The following is a 21,958-nucleotide window of genomic DNA, read 5'->3' on the forward strand; positions in this document are numbered from 1 at the left end:
CTGGGATAGGGAGAGATTGAATATGTCTGTAAACACTCCAGCTAACTGGTGTGCGCATGTTCTGAGGACCCGGCTAGAGATGCCGTCTGGGCCGGCAGCCTTGTGATGGTTAACACACTTAAATGTCTTACTCACGTTGGCCACGGAACACGAGAGCCCACAGTCATTGGGAGCAAGCTGCGTCGGTGGCACTGTGTTATCCTCAAAGTTGGCGAAGAAGGTGTTTAGCTTGTCTGGGAGAAAGACGTCGGTGTCCGCGACATGGCTGGTTTTCCCTTTGTAATCCGTGATTGTCTGTAGACCCTGCCACATACGTCTCGTGTTTGAGCCGTTTATTTGATTAAGGTTAGGGTTACGGTAAGGGTTAGGTCTAAAATCAGATTTTAGGGAGAACAATGTGAATATAGATACTTTTGTACCTGTTTCTTCCAGCATCTTCACAAGGTCCTTTGCTGTTGTTCTGGGATTGATTTGCACTTTTCGCATCAAAGTAAGTTCATCTCTAGGAGACAGAATGCGTCTTCTTCCTGAGAGGTATGACGGCTGCGTGGTCCCATGGTGTTTATACTTGCGTACTATTGTTTCTACAGATGAACGTGGTACCTTCAGGCATTTGGAAATTGCTCCCAAGGATGAACCAGACTTGTGGGGGTCTACCATTTTTTTCTGAGATCTTGGCTGATTTCTTTTGATTTTCCCATGATGTCAAGCAAATAATCACTGAGTTTGAAGGCAGGCCTTGAAAAACATCCACAGGTACACCTCCAAATGATGTCAATTAGCCTATCAGAAGCTTCTAACTCCATGACATCATTTTCTGGAATTGTCCAAGCTGTTTAAAGGCACAGTCAACTTAATGTATGTAAACGTCTGACACACTGGAATTGTGATACAGTGAATTATAAGTGAAATAATCTGTCTGTAAACAATTGTTGGAAAAATTACTTGTGTCATGCACAAAGTAGATGTCCTAACCGACTTGCCAAAACTATAGTTTAATAAGAAGAAATTTGTGGAGTGGTTGAAAAACAAGTTTTAATGACTCCAACCTAAGTTTATGTAAACTTCCGATTTCAACTGTATATGTGGCATTTATGTAGGCATACGGTATTGTTGACAGATGTTTTATCTATTTGCTTTTTGAAGATTTTGCTAAATAAACAACTGCACATTAACTGTTCAGCCCATTTAAGGAAAGTCCAAATGTGCATTTTAAAATGTATGCTGTTATAGTTGTGTGTAGCTGCTTTCTTTGTGTGTAATCGTTAAACTGATGTCGATGTTTATTCTCCAGAAGACCGGTAAGGAGCTCTAACTTTTAATAAAGTTATCATGCATCTTAGATGTTTGTCAAAAACACTTTGTCCCTCATTGGTTTTTCTATTGTGGAGGTCATTTCAAAAGAACAAACAACTTTCAGTTTGTCATTATCCAGACTAACGACAACATCCTTCTTCAGTCATTCAAGAAGCGTTGATAATTCAGAGGTAATATGATCCTGTGAGATCTGAGCAGTAATGTGAAGGGCTTTTCATACTGATGCTTATAAAATTACAGCATTGAACTACAATACAAAAGCCAACGAAGGCGGTCTGCATAGAGCAGAAAGAAGTCTGACATTTCTCTACAGGACTCTGGTTGGAAGCCTCATTTAGTTTTTGCTTCACTTAGAAATACACAGAGTATATTTCCCCCCTTTGCCCTCAGAACATCCTCAATTCGTAGGGGCATGGAATCTACAAGGTGTCGAGAGCATTTGACAGGGATGCTTCCCACAGTTGTGTCAAGTTGGCTGGATGTCCTTAGAGTGGTGGACCATTCTTGATACATGGGAAACTGTTGATTGTGAAAAAACCCAGAAGCGTTGCAGTTTTTGACACAAACCCGTTTTTGACACAAACCGGTTTACCTGGCACCTACTACCATACCTGTATGGTAACAGATGTTCATAATGTTTTGTGCACTCAGTGTATTATAGGACCTTAGGGTCATTGTTTAGTTGATGCATGCCAGCAAAAGCACTACACAACACTAAACAATGCATTAATTGCAATATAACGGTGACAAACGATGCCCACAAGCTGTTTGGCCCTACATAAAGCTGTCCCAACAGAAGAGCTATCTTTTCAGCACAATTGAGTGAATCCTTACCACTGCTACTCCTGGCTATCAGCGGAGCCTTGTCTGGCAGCAAAACAGCCCATTCAGGCTCATTTACTGCCTACTAAAAACAGCTGATACGGCTGACTTGTTTAAACAAATGTGATTTCTCCTGACAATGGAGATGTACTAACTATGGCATAAGGGAACAACGAGCGGATAAGAGGCCTTCTGTAATTTTGATTATTATTATTATGACAATTTTGATTAGTCAATATAACTATTTTCCAATTTTCCCAGTCTGAGCTCTTTTTTCCCCCCAGAGTTCCCAGTTGTCTTGAACTCACTAAAGTCTGAGATTTACCAGTTCAGAGTTTCCAGTTGTTTTGAACGCGGCAGAAATCATGCTGGATTGACAGTATGGCCAATGTATTCAACCTTTTCTGGCCCATGGCATGTGAATGCTTTCTTTTAAAGCTTGGAAAAGAGACTCTTAAACTCAGACTTGGACCACACACCCACTCCACTGAATAGTAGGCTAATGATTGCTTTGCAATGCTTTCAGTTACCCACTGATACCTTCCAAACCACTCATTGTTGAATTTGCGTTGTCCAACTTGTTGTGTAAAGTTTATGTCCAATGACCAATCAGCACAGATACATTTCATCTATAATTTTTCTTCATATGACAATGATTGAAAAGGATTTGCCAGTAGATCGATGACTGCCTGTCTACCTTGCTAGCTAAGATTTTGAAGGTATGATGTTGACATGATGAGTCCAATCAAAGCTACGGTAGATATAACGTCATTTGATATAATTTTATCTGTGGCCAATGACCTTGAACCTTCTTGGATGGGCACTTCTAATGTAAATCTATGGCCGCACCAAAGGCGCTTGAATTTTCAATCTGTCCCCAGTAGATTTTGCAGTGATTTAGTGTCCCCATGCTTGACAGAACACTGAGCCAATCATGGCACAACTAGAGAACATGACCAACCCCTTCGCTCAGTATTTTCCGTTGGCTGCCCCACTACCACAGAAAGCACTGAGCTAGGCTGAAACACTTGCATTTTGGAACTGCCTTACTCAAGAAAGCAAAAAAGGGACCATGTTTGTATGTGACTTTATTAACTCTATTATTATTATATTTTTTAAACATTGTTTGCAAACTGATATGTGACACGTATTAATGGCAAAATAGCATCCAAAACAGCCAATAACAACAAATAGCCCTTACACAGCCTGGAGGTGTGTTGGGTCATTGTCCTGTCGAAAAACAAATGATAGTTCCACTAAGCGCAAACCAGATGGGATGGCGTATCGCTATAGAATGCTGTGGTAGCCATGCTGGTCAAGTGTGCCTTGAATTATAAATAAATCAGAGACAGTGTCACACACCATAACACCTCCTCCATGCTTCACGGTGGGAACCACACATGCGGAGATCATCCGTGCTCCTACTCTGCGTCTCACAAAGACACGGCGGTTGGACCCAATAATCTCAAATTTGGACTCATCAGACCAAGGACAGATTTCCACCGGTTTAATGTCCATTGCTTGTGTTTCTTGGCCCAAGCAAGTCTCTTCTTCTTATTGGTGTCCTTTAGTCGTGATTTCTTGTCAGCAATTCGACCACAAAGGCCTGATTCACAGTCTCCTCTGAACAGTTGATGTTGAGATGTGTCTGTTACTTGAACTCTGTAAAGCATTTATTTGGGCTGCAATTTCTGATGCTGGTAACTCTAATGAACTTATCCTCTGCAGCAGAGGTAACTCTGGTTCTTCCTTTCCTGTGGCGGTCCTCATGAGAGCCAGTTTTATCATAGCGCTTGATGGTTTTTGAAACTGCACTTGAAGAAACCTTCAAAGTTCTTGACATTTTCCAGGTTGACTGACCTTAATGTCTTAAAGTAATGATGGACTGTCCTTTCTCTTTGCTTATTGGAGCTGTTCTTGTCATAATATGGACATGGTCTTTTACCAAATAGGGCTATCTTCTGTATACCACCTCTACCTTGTCACAACACAACTGTTTGGCTCAAATGTATTAAGGAAAGAAATTCCACAAATGAACTTTTAACAAGGCACACCTGTTAATTGAAATGCATTCCAGGTGACTACCTCATGAACCTGGTTGAGAGAATGCCACGATTGTGTGAAGCTGTCATCAAGGCAAAGGGTGGCTACATTGAAGAATCTCAAATATAAAATATATTTTGATTTGTTTAACCCTTATTTGGTTACTACATGATTCCAAATGTGTTATTTCAAAGTTTTGAGGTCTTCACTATTATTCTACATAATAAATAAATAAAAACCCTGGAATGAGTAGATGTGTCCAAACTTTTGACTGGTGCTGTATTTATTTTTTGTTAGCTAAACAGGTGGGGGCTCTGCCCCACCTGCCCTGAATGACAGGTCGCCACTGAGTAATGCATAATTAAAATCCTCCTCAGACATAGCATAATTTAGCTGACTTTTTTTCATTCATGTTTACCATGTAATTGATATCCCAGCCTTTACCCTCTTTTTGTATTTGTCATACACGGGTGTGTGCAGTTTACTGCCCAGCCAAAGTAACTTGACCAGGCACAATTTTCTAGTGGCTTTTGTGCTACTCCATTATCTTTACAAGATGAAGTATGCAATAAAGAAATGAGGTTTTAGTGGGTACAAGTGTGAAAGTCCAACCCATGAATATGTTAGAAACATGGACTGCCATAAAATGACTACAGTATGCTCTCATTTTCCCTGTCAGAGTAAACAGTACATCAGAGCATGGTATACACTTAGGGAAATATCAACTTGTCAGATTGTATAAAAGCAATGAAGGGTAATATAGTTGAAGTCGGAAGTTTACATATATCTTAGCCAAATACATTTAAACAATTCCTGACATTTAATCCTAGTAAAAATTCCCTGTCTTAGGTGAGTTAGGATCACTATTTTATTTTAAGAATGTGATATGTCAGAATAATAGTGTAGAATGATTTCTTTCAGCTTTATTTCTTTCATCACATTCCCAGTGGGTCAGAAGTTTACATACACTCAATTAGTATGTGGTAAATTTGCCTTTAAATTGTGTAACTTGGGTCAAACATTTTGGGGAGCCTTACACAAGCTTCCCAAAATAAGTTGGGTGAAGTTTGGCCTGTTCCTCCTGACAGAGCTGGTGTAACTGAGTCTGGTTTGTAAGGCCTCCTCCTTGCTCGCACACACCTTTTCAGTTCTGCCCACAAATTTCTATAGGATTGAGGTCAGGGATTTGTGATGGCCACTCCAATACCTTAACTTTGTTTTCCTTAAGCCATTTTGCAACAACTTTGGAAGTATGCTTGGGGTCATTGTCCATTTGGAAGACCCATTTGCGACCAAGCTTTATCTTCCTGACTGATGTCTTGAGATGTTTCAATATATCCACATACTTTTGCTTCCTAATGATGCCATCTATTTTGTGAAGTGCACCAGTCCCTCCTGTGTAACCGATGTGAAATGGCTAGCTAGTTAGCGGTGGTGCGCGCTAATAGTGTTTCAATCGGTGACGTCACTCACTCTGAGACCTTGAAGTAGTTGTTCCCCTTGCGGCTTTTGTTGAGCAATGGGTTACGATGCTTCGAGGGTGACTGTTGTCAGTGTACAGAGGGTCCCTGGTTCGAGCCCAGGTAGGGGCGAGGAGAGGAACGGAAGCAATACTTTTACACCTGCAGCAAAGCACCCCCACAACATGATGCTGCCACTCCCGTGCTTCACGGTTGGGATGGTGTTCTTCAGCTTAGAAACCTCCCCCTTTCTCCTCCAAACATAACAATGGTCATTATGGCCAAACAGTTCTATTTTTGTTTCATCAGACCAAAGAACATTTCTCCAAAAAGTACAATCTTTGTCCCCATGTGTAGTTGCAAACCATAGTCTGGCTTTTTTATGGCGGTTTTGGAGCAGTAACTTCTTTCTTGCTGAGCGGCCTTTCAGGTTATGTCGATATAGGACTCTTTTTACTGTGGATATAGATACTTTTGTACCCATTTCCTACAGCATCTTCACAAGGTCCTTTGCTGTTGTTCTGGGATTGATTTGCACTTTTCGCACCAAAGTAAGTTCATCTCTAGGAGACAGAATGCGTCTCCATCCTGAGCGGTATGACGGCTGTGTGGTCCCATGGTGTTTATACTTGCGTACTAGTGATTATACAGATGAACGTGGTACCTTCAGGCGTTTGGAAATTGCTCCCAAGGATGAACCAGACTTGTGGAGGTCTACAATGTTTTTCTGAGGTCTTGGCTGATTTCTTTTGATTTTCCCATGATGTCAAGCAAAGAGTCACTGAGTTTGAAGGTAGGCCTTGAAATACATCCACAGGTACTCCTTCAATTGACTCAAATTATCAGAAGCTTCTAAAGCCATGACATCATTTTCTGGATTTTTCCAGGCTGTTTACAGGCACAGTCAACTTAGTGTATGCCAACTTCTTACCCACTGGAATTGTGATACAGTGAATTATAAGTTAAATAATCTGTCTGTCAACAATTGTTGGAAAAATTAATTGTGTCATGCACAAAGTAGATGTCCTAACCGACTTGCCAAAACTATAGTTTGTTAACAAGACATTTGTGGAGTGGTTTGAGTTTTAATGACTCCAACCTAAGTGTATGTAAACTTCCAACTTCAACTGTGTGTACTGTATAATCCATCTGAGCCTTTACATTTGGATGTATGCCAAACCACTTTAGGGTTGTGAATGAACTGAATTGATTATTATTAGTGTATTCATTGATTGATCAAAATCTGTACCTTGGATTTCCCTTCATGAGGATGTGACATTGTATAGTGAAGGTGTCATGTGGTGTCGTAAATGATATACACTCATAAATCTGGCTGTGGGCTATAAATCTAAGTTATACGGTTTCATCCTTGGTGTCGGAAGGGGAAGGCTTTATTCAGACTTCTGTGTTTCTCTTTTGCCAATTGACATTGACTGTTCTACTGAGTGGATATTTGTGGAGACGATAACTATTCTGGATGTGGATTTATACATCTTTGCGACCAGGAAGTTGAAACACTGATTATCAAGGTAAATCTACAGTATTGATACACTAGAAAAAGCAACAACAAGCTAATTACCTTGGTAAATGTATTCATATTTTATGCTACTGTACTACTACTGTGGTCAAATTATTAAATCTGCCTTGAAATAGTTCCATTCTACTGTATAACTTACTGTATATACCAGTACCTACATATAGTGCCTTCACTTTTTCCACATTTTGTTGTGTTACAGCCTGAATTATTTAAATAGACTGTTTTTGTCACTGGCCTACACATAATACCCCATAATGTCAAAATGGAATTATGTTTTTACATTTTTTCCAAATGAATTACAAATTAAAACCTGAAATGCCTTGAGTCAATAAATATTCAACCCCTTTGTTATGGTAAGCCTAAATAAGTTCAGAAAATGTGGATAACAAGTTACATAAGTTGCATGGACTCACTCTGTGTGCAATAATAGTGTTTAACAGGACTTTTTTTATGACTAATCTCTGTACCTCACACATACAATTATCTGTAAGGTCCCTCAGTCGAGCAGTAAATTTCAAACACAGATTCAACGACAAAGACCATGGAGGTTTTCCAATACCTCGTAAAGAAAGACACCTATTGGTTGATGGGTACAAATAAAAAAAGCTGACATTGAATATCCCTTTGAGCATGGTGAAGTTATCAATTACACTTTGGATGGTGTATCAATACGCCCAGTCACTAGAAAGATACAGGCGTCCTTCCTACTCAGTTGCCGGAGAGGAAGGAAACCGCTCAGGGCTTGATGGCGGTGATAGGAGAAAACTGAGGATAGATCAACAACATTGTAGTTACTCCACAATACTAACCTAATTGACAAAGTGAAAATACAAACACATGATTGAGTACCACTCTCTATTTTCAAGCGTAGTGGTGGTTGGTATCGTTAAGGACTGGGGAGTTTTTCAGGATAAAAAAATAAACCGAACGGAGTTCTCATGTAAATGACATTTTCTGTATAGATTTTTTAAAATTAATTTCTAAAAACATGTCTTCACCTTGTCATTATGGGTTATTGTGTGTCGATGGGTGAGAGAAAAAAATATATTTAATCAATTTTGAATTTAGGCTGTAACACAACAAAATGTAGAATAAGTCAAGAGGTATGAATACTTTCAGAAGTATTTGTTTAATTCTTCAAGCTCTGTCAAGTTGATTGTTGATCATTACTAGTCAGCCATTTTCAAATCTTGCTATAGATTTTCAAGCTTATTTAAGTCAAAACTGTAACTAGGCTACTCAGGAATATTCAATGTTGTCTTGTCATTCTAATTTTAAAAATACATTACATCTTTCCCAGGTCTTCTGAAAGGATACGAGATGCATCAGTTTATATTAGTCTTAATCACACTCCTGGTCTTATGGCCACCTACTGTTCATGGTGGGAAAGTCCTGGTGTTTCCAGTGGAAGGCAGCCATTGGATCAACATGAATATCATTATTGAAGCGCTGCATTCAAGAGGCCACAGTGTGTCAGTAGTACGGCCATCAGACAGCTGGTACATCAAGGAAACCTCCCCTCACTACAGTTCAATCCCAATTGATATTCCAGGTGGATTTGATGAGGAGTTTGCCACAGTGTTTGTGGGTAGACTTCTGGAGATCCAGAGAGAGGGAAAGGGTGCATGGGCTCGTTTTAAACTGGAAATGGAGCTCACGGTGAAAGCCGGAGAGATGCATGAAAAGACTTGTGAAATGCTTACATACATATTTGAGAATAAAGAGCTGATGAAATCTCTCCAGGATGCAAAGTACGACTTGGTTCTGACTGATCCTGCAATGGCAGGGGGAGTTATACTGGCACACTACCTTAGTTTACCCGTTGTTTTTAATGTCAGATGGACCATTCACGGTGAAGGTCATTTTGCTATAGCTCCCTCTCCTCTTTCATATGTTCCTATGGTAGGAGCAGAGTTAACGGACAAAATGACTTTTCTTGAGAAAGTAAAAAATGTACTGATTTATGGAATGAGCGCTGCTCAGATTGCACATGCTATTAGTCCACAATACACTGCCTTGGTTAGTCAGTACTTTGGTCCTGAGGTCGACTACTTCTCATTGTTTCAAGCTGCTGATTTATGGCTCATGAGAGTTGACTTTGTGTTTGAGTTCCCTCGTCCCACCATGCCTAATGTTATCTATATGGGAGGGTTTCAGTGTAAACCTGCCAAGCCTCTTCCCCAAGACCTGGAGGAGTTTGTTCTTAGTTCAGGGGAACATGGAGTCATTATCATGTCTTTGGGAACCTTAGTTGCACAGCTTCCTCGTGATTTAACTGATGAATTGGCTGCTGCTTTTTCCCAACTGCCTCAGAAGGTAATCTGGAGACACAAAGGAGACAGGCCAGCTACTCTGGGCAACAACACCTTACTAGTTGACTGGATGCCTCAGAATGATCTGTTAGGACACCCTAAGACAAGGCTGTTTGTAGCTCATGGAGGAACAAATGGGGTTCAAGAGGCTATCTACCACGGTGTTCCAATAGTAGGCTTACCACTGATTTTTGATCAACCTGACAATCTTCACAAAATGAAAGCCAGAGGAGCAGCGAAGATCCTGGATATTTTTACAATAAGCAGGGATATCTTCCTCCAGGCCTTACAGGAAGTTCTGAATGAGCCGTCCTACAGGATGAACATGCAGAGACTCTCCAGGCTACACCGGGACGTGCCAATGGAACCCCTGGACACTGCCCTCTTCTGGATTGAGTTTGTCATGAGACACAAAGGTGCTGCTCACCTGCGTACAGAGTCCTACAGAATGCCCTGGTACTCCTACCACTCTGTAGATGTAATGGTGTTTTTACTGGCTGTTGTGCTACTTATTATGCTGACTACTGTTGCAATCATCAGGTGTTTATGCTTCAGGATGTGTAGTAGACTAAAAATGAAACATGAATGAAATTATTTGAGAAGGCCATTGTGTATTGGCTTGAATAGCAAAACACCAATGACAAATACAGTACATGTTTCATTGAGAAAGCAAAAATGTAAATACATTATTTACTGGCAAGAGAGATTGATACCACTTGTTAGCATAATGGATAGTTGCCTACTTGACAGTGATGGATATTAGCGTTGTTTTATTACATCTGCAGCCAAAAACATTTCATATGTATTATATTTCATCATATAAATGATGGCATAACTTCTGTTTTGATAGTCAGGCAAAGCAATAATATTGTATTCTGTACGTGATACATCACTGTACAAAAGCCTGAGCTTTTTTTCATTAAATAAATCATTTATTTAATAAAAAAAATGCATTGTACAGAGAGACTGTGAGTATGAGCAGTTGTTACATTTTAATTTGTCCCTGGTTAAACCTAATATCCAGTGCTACACATGAGACGACACATAACATCACTCCCTTTCGACAGTGCTACATGTGCATATTCTGCTTAGTATGAGATATATATTTTTTCTCTGAATAATGTCAACTATTGTATGTAGTTTAGCTGGGCCTAGGATTGGGCCTGGGAGTCAGTGGTCTGGGAGTGATGGGATGGGCCTCACAATAGAATGAGAAGGCCAGTCAAGAGAGGTACTCCTCCCAGACAGGGTAAAGACCAATCCTTTATTGCATACCTGCAGATGGTCACAATGGGCACCATATGTATTGAAGTGCAACCTAGCCCAGCCCAGCCCAGCTCAGATACTGGGCCAGTCAAATGTTTAGACACACTTACCCATTTTTTTTATTTTTTACTATTTTCTACATTGTAGAATAATAGTGAAGACATCAAAACTATGAAATAACACATATGGAATCATGTTGTTACCAGAAAGTGTTAAACATTTTTTTATGTATATATATATATATATATATATATATATATATATGGAATGCTTTTCCAACAGTCTTGAAGGAGTTCCCACATATGCTAAGCAATTGTTGGCTGCTTTTCTTTCACTCTGCGGTTCAACTCATCCCAAACCATCTTAAATGGTTTGAGGTCGGGTGATTGTGGAGGCCAGGTCATCTGATGCAGCACTCCATCACTCTTCTTCTTGGTCAAATAGCCCTTACACAGCCTGGAGGTGTGTTGGGTCATTGTCCTGTTGAAAAACAAATGATAGTCCCACTAAGCGCAAACAAGATGGGATGGCGTATCGCTGCAAAATGCTGTGATAGCCATAATGGTTAAGTGTGCCTTCAATTCTAAATAAATCGGAGACAGTGTCACCAGCAAAGCACCATCACACCTCTTCCTCCATGCCTTACGGTGTGAACTACACATGTGGAGATCATCCATTCACCTACTCTGCGTCTCACTAAGACATGGTGGTTGGAACCAAAAATCGAAAATTTGGACTCATCAGACCAAAGGACAGATTTCCAACATCAACAGTTGATGTTGAGATGTGTCTGTTACTTGAACTTTGTGAAGAATTTATTTGGGCTGCAATTTCTGATGCTGGTAAGTCTAATGAACTTATCCTCTGCAGCAGAGGTAACTCTGGGTCTTCCTTTCCTGTGGCAGTCCTCGTGAGAGACAGTTTTATCATAGCGCTTGATGATTTTTGTGACTGCACTTGAAGAAACTTTCAAAGCTCTTGAGATGTTCCTGATTGACTGACCTTCATGTCTTAAAGTAATGATGGACTGTCCTTTCTATTTGCCTTTTTGAGCTATTCTTGCCGTAATATGGTCTTGATCTTTTACCAAATAGGGCTATCTGCTGTATACCACCCCTATCTTGTCACAACACAACTGATTGGCTCAAACGCATTAAGGAAAGAAATTCCACAAATGAACTTTTAACAAGGAACACCTGTTCATTGAAATGTATTTCAGGTGACTAGCTCATGATGCTGGTTGAGAGAATGCAAGATTGTGCAAAGCTGTCATAAAGGCAAAGGGTCGCTACTTTGAAGAATCTCAAATTTAATATATATATATAAAAATATGTTTAACACTTTCTGGAAACGACATGATTCCATATGTGTTACTTCATAGTTTTGATATCTTCACTATGATTTTACAATGTAGAAAATAGTAAAATTAAGAAAAACCCTGGAATGAGTAGGTGTGTCCAAACTTTTGACTGGTACTATACATACTATATGACCTAGAACTGTGTCTGAAATGAGTCAAAATATATGTCTATGTAGGAAATATACATGAGGTACTGACATCATGAAGCAACAAATTAAAACTGGCTCAACCAGTTAGAATCGGATTGTCTACATGACTGTATAAACATATATTTCATTGAAGGCAGGTCATGAGAGTGTGTAGTGGTATGCACGTCCCAATTTTTCCCACTGTTGCTGGGCCAAATGCGGTTGATGATAATGAAAGAAAAGTCTGCACATGGTAAAGACGTATGTTCATGGTTTACACGTATATTGCTCTCATGTACATTCCATGGGTGCAGCATGCAACCATATATGGGCTTTTCTTTCATTAGTTTCATGAAATGAAATCCCTCTCTGAATGATTGTGCCATTGAAAATGCAAAAGTTAAATCCAAAAAATGGTAAAAGAAATCACCCCCAAAATCCTTATTTACAAATAGAAAAAGAGTCATTTCAAACGTGGGGGCTGTCCTCTCACGTCGTCCTGGTTCTCAGAGAGCTCATCCTGAGCACGGTGAGCTCCGCTACGTCTGCATCCTGCATCTCAGACTCCTGCTGGCAGCTCTCTCTGATCACATACACTATGAGTCCCACACAGATGATTATGAGAAGAAATATACCTAGAACCTGATACATCAGGGGGCAGAAATAAAGATTGAATAAGGTGAATAACATCCTAAATGTGACTGCAATGCATAGACTGGGCATCTATGTCATTGATACCACACAACTCCATCACCCCACATAAGTAGAGGGCTTTGTAACAGGTAAGAGCTGTGCAGTAACATGAAGAGCTAGGGGCCATATGTATCAAGTGTTTCCGAGTAGGAGTGCTGACTTAGGATCAGTTTAGCCCTTTAGATCTTAATGAATAAGATTACATGGACGAGGGTACCTGATTCTAGATCAGCACTCCCTCACTGAATCTCTTGATACATATGGCCCCTAGCTCCTCATTCCACCTCATATAATGAAACATATGCATGTAACAATGTAGTGATATGCATGAAATGAAACTCACTTGAGACACAACAAATAGCTGCTGCGAGCGGAGCATTAGTTCTTGCGGTGTGACATCTCCCTCACTAGTTGGCTCACACCATTTCTGCGGTGCTGCTTTATCAACTATGACAAATCTGCCCTTCCAGTCTGTCATTGCACAAGCAAAGTACTGACCATCGAGGAACAACAAGATCAGCCACACGATTGCAGGAACAAAACTGGAAAAAGACACAGTCTTCCGGCACCACGTATCGCACCTGCATCCTTGAATGATCACCATCAACGTGAAGGCCATGACAGCAGGAATGATGAAGAAGGCAGATGAAAACAGTCCGTTCCATTTAGGATTGCAAGGACACTCAAACTCCAGCTCCACCAGCTTCTCTAGTCCCATGAGGATAAATCCAAAAGCCACATTTGAGACCAGAGGACTGTTGCTAAGTTCATTTTTCAGTCTGGTAAGCCATTGTTGTCTACTTTCCATACTAAATAGACCAAGAAATGAGAGTAGTAGAGGTAAAAATCCCAACAGAGGGTGTACCGTTGTGAACACATTGGCAACAGTTAAGTGATGCGTGATTAACAGTTCTAGGGGTACGTTTTTCCCTCTGACAAAATGCCACACTTCTACTCTCATTGGTTTTGAACAAAGGAGGGTGTGTCATCGTCACTGACCTTTCCCCAGCTGATTGGCTGGCAGGGCGTTTCAGGTGGAGTTAGATTTTAAATGCACTCTTCCACAGATAAACTAGAGGGAGGAGAGTAAAGTGGAGGGAAGTCCCGTTTGTTCTGCTATTGGGTGAGAAGACCAGCCATTTACAATACTTCCTCTAGCACACAAATACTCACAGTGCAATGGCCGGTGGATACTGTAGTGCGGCAGAAGTTGGTAGCAACTTTGGAATCAATTTCTCAGATACATTTAGCCACAGAATCAGTATATGGACAGTACTACTTAAACAGCGCATGTGTACTGTATACACACTGACTGAATGGGTTGCCATAGTCTGGCCTTTCATTTAGTATAGTGTGTTTTCCACTTGTTTCCAAAAAACATGAATATATACCCATTACGTATATTGATTTCCCCACTGCTAATGTTCACACAACACAATTTACCCAGTATGATTCAGTTGAATTCTGGCTTCTATAATGAACCACCAGATGTCGCCCATGTAACACCACTGCACAGATCTAGAATACAGGGATTAATGGGAGGCCATGTTAGTTAGGGTCAGTCTGATTGATACACAGTCCAGTCCAGTCCAGTAACCTGGAGTCACTGTATCCCGGGTTATGTCTTCCAGTGAAATTAGCTGATATGTGTGGTTCATGGCAGGGTTGTTACCACCCAGTGACCTGTTTCCTATGTATTTACAGTATTATGACGGCGCATGGCATTTGCGAAGATTAAACCACAGCCTATAATTACTTACCCTCAGGCAGGTGGCGGATTGATGATTTACCTGAATTCCTTGCGATTATAGCAATTATCAGTGTCTCTATAATTGTCATTGGTCAAGAGGTCTACTTTGAGATAAACCACCTGAAGTGGCCACTTTCTTTCTCTCTGTGTGCGTGTGTGTTTGCGCGCGAGCGTTTGTGGTTGCCCGCGTTTGTGGATGTGCATCTTGGATCAAGCTTTCCTGCGCCACGTTTCGATGCTAATAATCCACATCACTGTCTGTCAATAAAGACGATTGACTTAATAAATGTGCAATGGAAATCAAATTGATGTATGCAATAATTCATGCATATTCGGAATGATTGTTTGTAAAAATGTACACCTTTATTTTGGGCACTAAAGGTCCTCGTTTCCATGAGCGCCAATGCGCATCGGTCTGCGCATCTCTGATCCTTCAGAACTACAACGGTGGACGCTCTCACTGACATCGAAAGACCTATTCCGCAATCCGATGAAGGAGGCTCCGTTTATGGCCCTACTACATCAGTGTCCCTGACGGAGCTATCGGCCTGTCCTGGACCATTCCTTGCTGCCTTCATTTCGTTATTTTCCGGAGGACTTTACCTTTATAGCCTTCGTAGATCATTCTAAAGAACTCCGCATCCACTCTGCTATGCACCTTTAGACCAGATCTCTAATTCCCGCGATCAATATCTCATCTCCCACAATCGCTTTATCTCGTCCCTGCCTGGTCCTCTCATCGAACTCCAAGAATGCAGCCCAATGCAGTAATGTTGGCTGTGGTCCTTTTTGGAAACTTGATGCTGCATTACGTCTCGGCTCAAAACGGTAAGAATGAAGATGTGCCCATGCCCGGGATTGTACACAATCGCAGTCAGACAGTGTCTTGCTAATTATTCCAATGAGGAGCCTATTGTGACTCGAATATGCTTTTGATTAAGATTTGATGAAGGGGGCGTCTGTCATTTGACATAATGTCAAATATGAGGTCCATGGGCGCATTTACGCATCGCAATATAGTGTTTATTTGGAACAAACTCGTTTACATAACTCTGTTCACAGTATTTAGGGTGCTCAATTTTTTTACGACCATTTCCCTACGCACACGATTCTCAATTTTATAGTGTATGGAAATGGATTGAAACTAGATAAATATGCTATTGCAAACCAGAGCATACATATCTTACAGCAAACCAGAGCATAGTTGTGTTTGCTTGGAATTTCCTAATATAAGCTCTATTAGATATTTCGTTCTGTTTGGAGTTAGTATTATATTATTATTATTTGATGGACACATTGGAATTTCTTAGTCTCCGGGAATTATTTGTCTTCATTGATAAATAGATGACTGAATGCAGATTGTTGACATGCTTTGATTGTAGCATATTTAGTATTTGGGATGTACGTATTGTTTGTTATGTTGTGAAGAAGAGCAGCTTAATGCATTCCTAGCGTAATGGAGATAGATGACTGTTGAAGAACCTGCCAAACAGTCTGCACGACTCAGGACTGTTAAGCCCATAGTCTCTCTCTGGCTAAAACACAACAAACAAATCATCGGGCTTTCATAATTAAAGAGGTCAATGTTACACTTTATATGAATGTGTGTGTGTGTGTGTCATTCCTACATCTCATGTGAATTAACAGGCAGACATTGTCATTGATATCATTCTTAGTGACAGTGTTGATATTTGGAAAGGTCATGACACGTTTTCTGCCCCCCAAATACAATCGGCATTATAGTAAACAGCATCTTTGGTTTCCTGGAAATATTAGGCCCATTAGTGTGTGTTAGTGGAGTTGAGATTCTATTACATAATCACTGCTGGCTCAAAGCAGAGTGTTGATAACCTCAACACATATACACAACTTCCAACAAAACACATTTAGATTATCTGTCTGTAGCCTACATGTTTGAAGGTTATAATATCTTATTCCACAATATGATGAATAACCTTTCAAATGATTATGACCAATTACTTTCCACATTTTATTGATTTCAATTGTCTCTCCATGGGCCATCCAAGTTTATTTCTTTCAGTCTTTGATGAACACACAGTCATTCACAAGGGGCAGCATTGAGGGAAGCATAATTTGCTTGACATGAAGGATGCCTGAGCCTTCTCATCGTTGCGTGTTAAGGGTTGCTTTCCTGGACATGATCCTGATGGATGGCCAATCCCAGTGAATCACTTCTGTCACCCAGAGGGGGCACACCAATCAGAGGCAGCCTCTACACAAAACACAGGCTAATGCATGTTCTCAGAGCTGAGCTATTGTTACATTTTATGACAAAAATTGTTTAAATAACGAAAGTTGCAATTTTGGATTGTGTTATAGGCCTATAGAAAACAAATAAAAATGCACCAGTCTATTACTGCTAGAACTGACTTTGCTGATAACTACTTTGTTGAGGGAAAATCTACTTGCTACGATTGTGATATGTTGTTGTTTCACCTAGCTATTTGAAGTCGCTCTGGATAAGAGCATTTGCTAAAGGACTGTTAGCACTGTAAACACTGAAAGATTGTAATATGAAGTTGTACAGCAATAGTCACTCAAAGCAGAATAGAGAAATCAATCATTGGCTAAACTATTCTCACTAGAAGAAAAAGAAACACACACCTATTTAGGCGAGTGGAGTAGAAAACTTGAAAATAAAAGAGAGCCGCACACTCTAGGAGCTCAGATGCAAAAATGTAATTACCAACGTTTCGACAGCCAAGATGTCTTCATCAGGGTATAGGGTACCTTATACCCTGATGACAGCTTGGCTGTCGAAACGTTGGTAATTACATTTTTGCATCTGAGCTCCTAGAGTGTGCGGCTCTCTTTTATGTTCAAGTTTTCTACTATTCTCACTACCAGGGTTGATGTCAATCCCATTTAAATTCAGTCAATTTAGGAAGTAAACTGAAATTCCAATTCTACTTTATGATTCTCTATGAGAAAAACATTTGCATTTCAGTTTGATTCTTGAATTGACTTTGTTGAAATGGAATTGCCACCAACCCTGCTTACTGCTAGTGTACAATGAGTGTACAAAACATTAGGAATGCCTTCCTAATATGAAGTTGCACCCCTTTTTGCCCTCAGTCCGTCAGGACATGGACTGACGGTGTCAAACGTGTCAAAAGTGTTCTACAGGGATGCTGGCCCTTGTTGACACCAAGCATTGTTGACTCCAATGCTTCCCACAGTTGTGTCAAGTTGGCTGGATGCCCTTTGGGTGGTGGACCATTCTTGATACACACAAGAAATTATTGAGCGTAAAAATCCTAGTAGCGTTGCAGTTATTGGACAGTCAAACCGGTGCACCTGGCACCTACTACTACCATACTCCGTTCAAAGGCACTTAAATATCCTCTGAATGGCACACATACACAATCCATTTAAAAAAAATATATATATTTTTTTTATTTAACCTTTATTTAACCAGGTAGGCTAGTTGACAACAAGTTCTCATTTGCAACTGCGACCTGGCCAAGATAAAGCATAGCAGTGTGAACAGACAACACAGAGTTACACATTGAGTAAACAATAAACAAGTCAATAACACAGTAGAGAAAAAAAAGAAAAAAAAGGGTCTATATACATTGTGTGCAAAAGGCATGAGGAGGTAGGCAAATAATTACAATTTAGCAGATTAACACTGGAGTGATAAATGATCAGATGGTAATGTACAGGTAGAGATATTGATGTGCAAAAGAGCAGAAAAGTAAATAAATAAAAACAGTATGGAGATGAGGTAGGTATAATTGGGTGGGCTATTTACCGATAAGACTATGTACAGCTGCAGCGATCGGTTAGCTGCTCAGATAGCAGATGTTTGAAGTTGGTGAGGGAGATAAAAGTCTCCAGCTTCAGCGATTTCTGCAATTCGTTCCAGTCACAGGCAGCAGAAAACTGGAACGAAAGGCGGCCAAATGAGGTGTTGGCTTTAGGGATGATCAGTGAGATACACCTACTGGAGCGCGTGCTACTGGTGGGTGTTGCTATCGTGACCAGGGAACTGAGATAAGGCGGAGCTTTACCTAGCATGGACTTGTAGATGACCTGGAACCAGTGGGTCTGGCGACGAATATGGAGCGAGGGCCAGCCGACTAGAGCATACAAGTCGCAGTGGTGGGTGGTATAAGGTGCTTTAGTGACAAAACGGATGGCACTGTGATAAACTGCATCCAGTTTGCTGAGTAGAGTGTTGGAAGCAATTTTGTAGATGACATCGCCGAAGTCGAGGATCGGTAGAATAGTCCGTTTTACTAGGGTAATGTCTCATATGTCTCAAGGCTAAAAAATCCTTCTTTAACCTGTTTTCTTCCCTTCATCTACACTGATTGAAGTGGATAGATATAACCAGTGACATCAATAAGGGATTATAGCTTACACCTGGATTCACCTGGTCAGTCTATGTCATGGAAAGAGCAGGTGTTCCTAATGTTTTGTACACTCCGTGTACATTCATTAATTGATCTGGTGGATGAATTATGTGTCTTTGAGGACAAGCTTTGATGGTCCCCATCCACAAAGTCAGATCTACGCCCTCTATTGTTTGGTAAAGCCCAAGTGAAGGCATTCCAGTCTTTTCCCAGTGTTAGTGCCCTCTCCCTGGGTCCCATAGCGACACACAGGGCTCCCTCCACCATGGGCTCTGCTGCTCTGCTGAGACTCCCGGGGGGCTGTGGGAGACAGACTGGTCTACCTTGTCACTCTGTCTGTCTGAGGCTCACTGTAACTGGTGAAGACTGATACAGCTCCTTTCTTTATTAGCCTACTGATTTATTACTGTTTATTAAAGTGATGTTGGGGCTTTAGACACTAGTGAGATACAGTTCTGTAGCTAGATACTGTAAAACACATTTATGAGGCTGTTATATAAACACAGTCATATTTTAATGGATGGTATACTGATGCTATTTGGTCGCACAAATATGGGTACATCCTCCAAACAAATGAATTGATATTTCACAGTCTGGATTTAGTGTGAGTGATGTAACGTGGCAGGTTTCACTATGTCACGTTTGATTTCCTCAGCAATATTTCAGATTCGGGGCAATGGCGTGTAAAGAAGTGTAATTATAAGGGCAGGGGATTTAATCACAGTACAGTATGTGTGAAGCAGAGGAGGGAGCTGAGCTGAGGCCATTATACCTCTATATGCTTAGGGAGCCTGACCAACCATAGATGGCTGAGATTCAGCAACAGATATCTGGAGGACTGTAAATAGCATTGGTCCATTCTGCTGCCAGTCACTATTTATAGAGTGGAGACACAGCACCCTGAGCACAGAGAACTGTGGCTTTAACGTCCTTTTGCGAAAGTGAGTCCATTAACTCTTAATGGGTAGCAGCATCCCTGTGCACAGCTGTTTGGCTCTCTGAAGACTCACTAGATGCATGTGAAACATTTAAGCTCTTAAAGGGCCTCGTTCTTTTATGCATGAGGAATATGAAGAGGGGTTCTCTCCTGTCTCTAACCTTAAGATGCTGCTGATGGCAATGCACCATGGATAATCTCCCCCTATGAACAGTTGAACAGCCATAACAGCTGTTCAATTGTTCAGGACATTTGTGTGTAGAATATCCTCTTTTTGAGTTGACATAGAATACAGACCACAATGTGAATTCCTTTGATGTGAGTTACCAATAGAATCGTGAACCAAGTCAAGCATCAACTCAATGCTGCTCTAAATGCGTCTGTTATCTTACTAGAAGACAGAAAGCGACGACCTCTCATTATTTCTTCATGTAGTACAGTATTAGTAGGTTTGTGTGGCTCGAAGACACAGACAGTTTATCGACACAGTCCCAGCTTGTATCACTAAACACATTTCATTATCAAATTACTTGAACCAGGGCCAGGCAACATTTTAAAAGGATACCTAAAATGGCATCTCGCTTACAATTAATAAGGGATTCAATTGACCTAACTGTAAGGTACAGAGTAGCTTGGTAACTGTAAGTCCATGCTGTATCACTGCCCATGTTCTGAGTAACAAAGGACACATCTGTGAGACCGGAAAATCTGCTGTGGGACGTAAGCCAGTTCTTCCACTGAGTCACAATAACCCACTGTGAAACATGATACATACTGCACCGATGGCAACAGCATCAGGCACCCCACAGCCTCCAACACAGTACACACCAGACATACTGTAGCTACTGATGATGATAACCAAATGGAAGACGCTAGACGGAATTTGAAACAAAATGGAGACTTAATGTTGTTATGTGGTTGTGTAGAATATTCGTTCTGCCAGATTTGTTTCGTGGTTACAATGTGTGTTGTCACAGTGTGTCCACTAAAGAAAACCCCTAATTTGATAGTTGTTGTCACAAACTGTTATGGTGACATGGATGAGTGTCAGCTAGTCCTGTGGTATCTTAACCATGCTAGGTTTGCACAGTGACAGAGGGCCCGGGTTGTCTGTCATCTTGACCTATGAAAGGGTTAATCGGGGAGCAATGTTTGCTGGTTGATGGGGATAAGCCCATTTCGGCCGGGGATGGGGGGGGGTTTAACTCTCATGAAAGCAGTGGCTCCCCTCTATGACCCGAATGGCTGTCCTTGAGTAGTCACAGTAAGATGGCAGAAGTCACCTCCTCCCTCTTATTTCAGCTGTTGTTGCTAACTGCCATTTATCCACAACACAACTCTAATTCATGCAGGCATCAAGGTTTATTGTTGATTTGTTCAAACGAATGAAGAAATCTATAGCCGCCCACCCATCGATGTGTTAAGAGCAGCTCAGAAACAGATACATCATCCTTCAACCCACAGCAGTGACTCATTTACAACTGTCAGAGCAGGAGGCTTTGTGAAATCTTGGGCAATCGGCCAAGTGTAACACCTCTTAACCAGATGCTGGAAGCCAGCTAAGTTGGCTCTCCTACAAAAGTCAGATATACTGGCTAAGACAATGTTGCATCACACCACAGTAGACTGATACTACAGCTGGATCTGTAATGCCCGTGATTTCAATATCAAATTCCAACATTCATTATATACTCCACTTTGAGTTTGTTTGTATTTATCCAACTATAGATATGCTCATATCTCCCTGCCCGCACAAAAATAAATGCCCTGCACGTAGCCAGTGCAGTGGCCCTTGGGGTTATCTAGCTGCGGTCTGTCTGTGTTGTGGGACTGGGAGGCAGGTTACAGGTGGTTGACTCAAAGCCACTGCATGCCTGCCTGGTGACGTGTGCTCTGCTTTCAGTCCTCATGGGAGAGAGCTCCCCAACTCACTCACTAGGCCGGGCACATGTGT

The 21,958-nt window shown here is 41.0% G+C and overlaps 2 protein-coding genes across 8 annotated transcripts in view; both read left to right on the forward strand.

Annotated features, from left to right (window-relative positions):
- The first annotated feature begins 7,020 nt into the window (after positions 1-7,020).
- On the forward strand, positions 7,021-10,887 carry LOC135548239 (UDP-glucuronosyltransferase 2A2-like). The gene is made up of 2 exons (XM_064977623.1): positions 7,021-7,171; positions 8,480-10,887. The coding sequence occupies exon 2, from the start codon at positions 8,500-8,502 to the stop codon at positions 10,078-10,080; it is 1,581 nt and encodes a 526-aa protein (XP_064833695.1). The 5' UTR covers positions 7,021-7,171; positions 8,480-8,499; the 3' UTR covers positions 10,081-10,887.
- Positions 10,888-15,112: 4,225 nt separating this feature from the next.
- The window catches only part of LOC135548245 (neuroplastin-like), a 73,119-nt gene continuing 66,273 nt past the window's right edge, over positions 15,113-21,958 (forward strand). For 3 of the 7 annotated variants that reach the window (XM_064977645.1, XM_064977636.1, XM_064977689.1), the window contains exon 1: positions 15,114-15,516. In XM_064977645.1, the coding sequence (XP_064833717.1) occupies positions 15,441-15,516 (76 nt within the window). In that variant the 5' untranslated portion in view covers positions 15,114-15,440. Of the gene's footprint in view, positions 15,517-21,958 lie in introns of all 7 variants that reach the window. The other 4 variants (XM_064977653.1, XM_064977672.1, XM_064977661.1 and 1 more) reach the window with 2 other exon arrangements.

The sequence above is a fragment of the Oncorhynchus masou genome, chromosome 1 (genome assembly GCF_036934945.1).
Source record: "Oncorhynchus masou masou isolate Uvic2021 chromosome 1, UVic_Omas_1.1, whole genome shotgun sequence".
Lineage (NCBI taxonomy): Eukaryota > Metazoa > Chordata > Actinopteri > Salmoniformes > Salmonidae > Oncorhynchus > Oncorhynchus masou.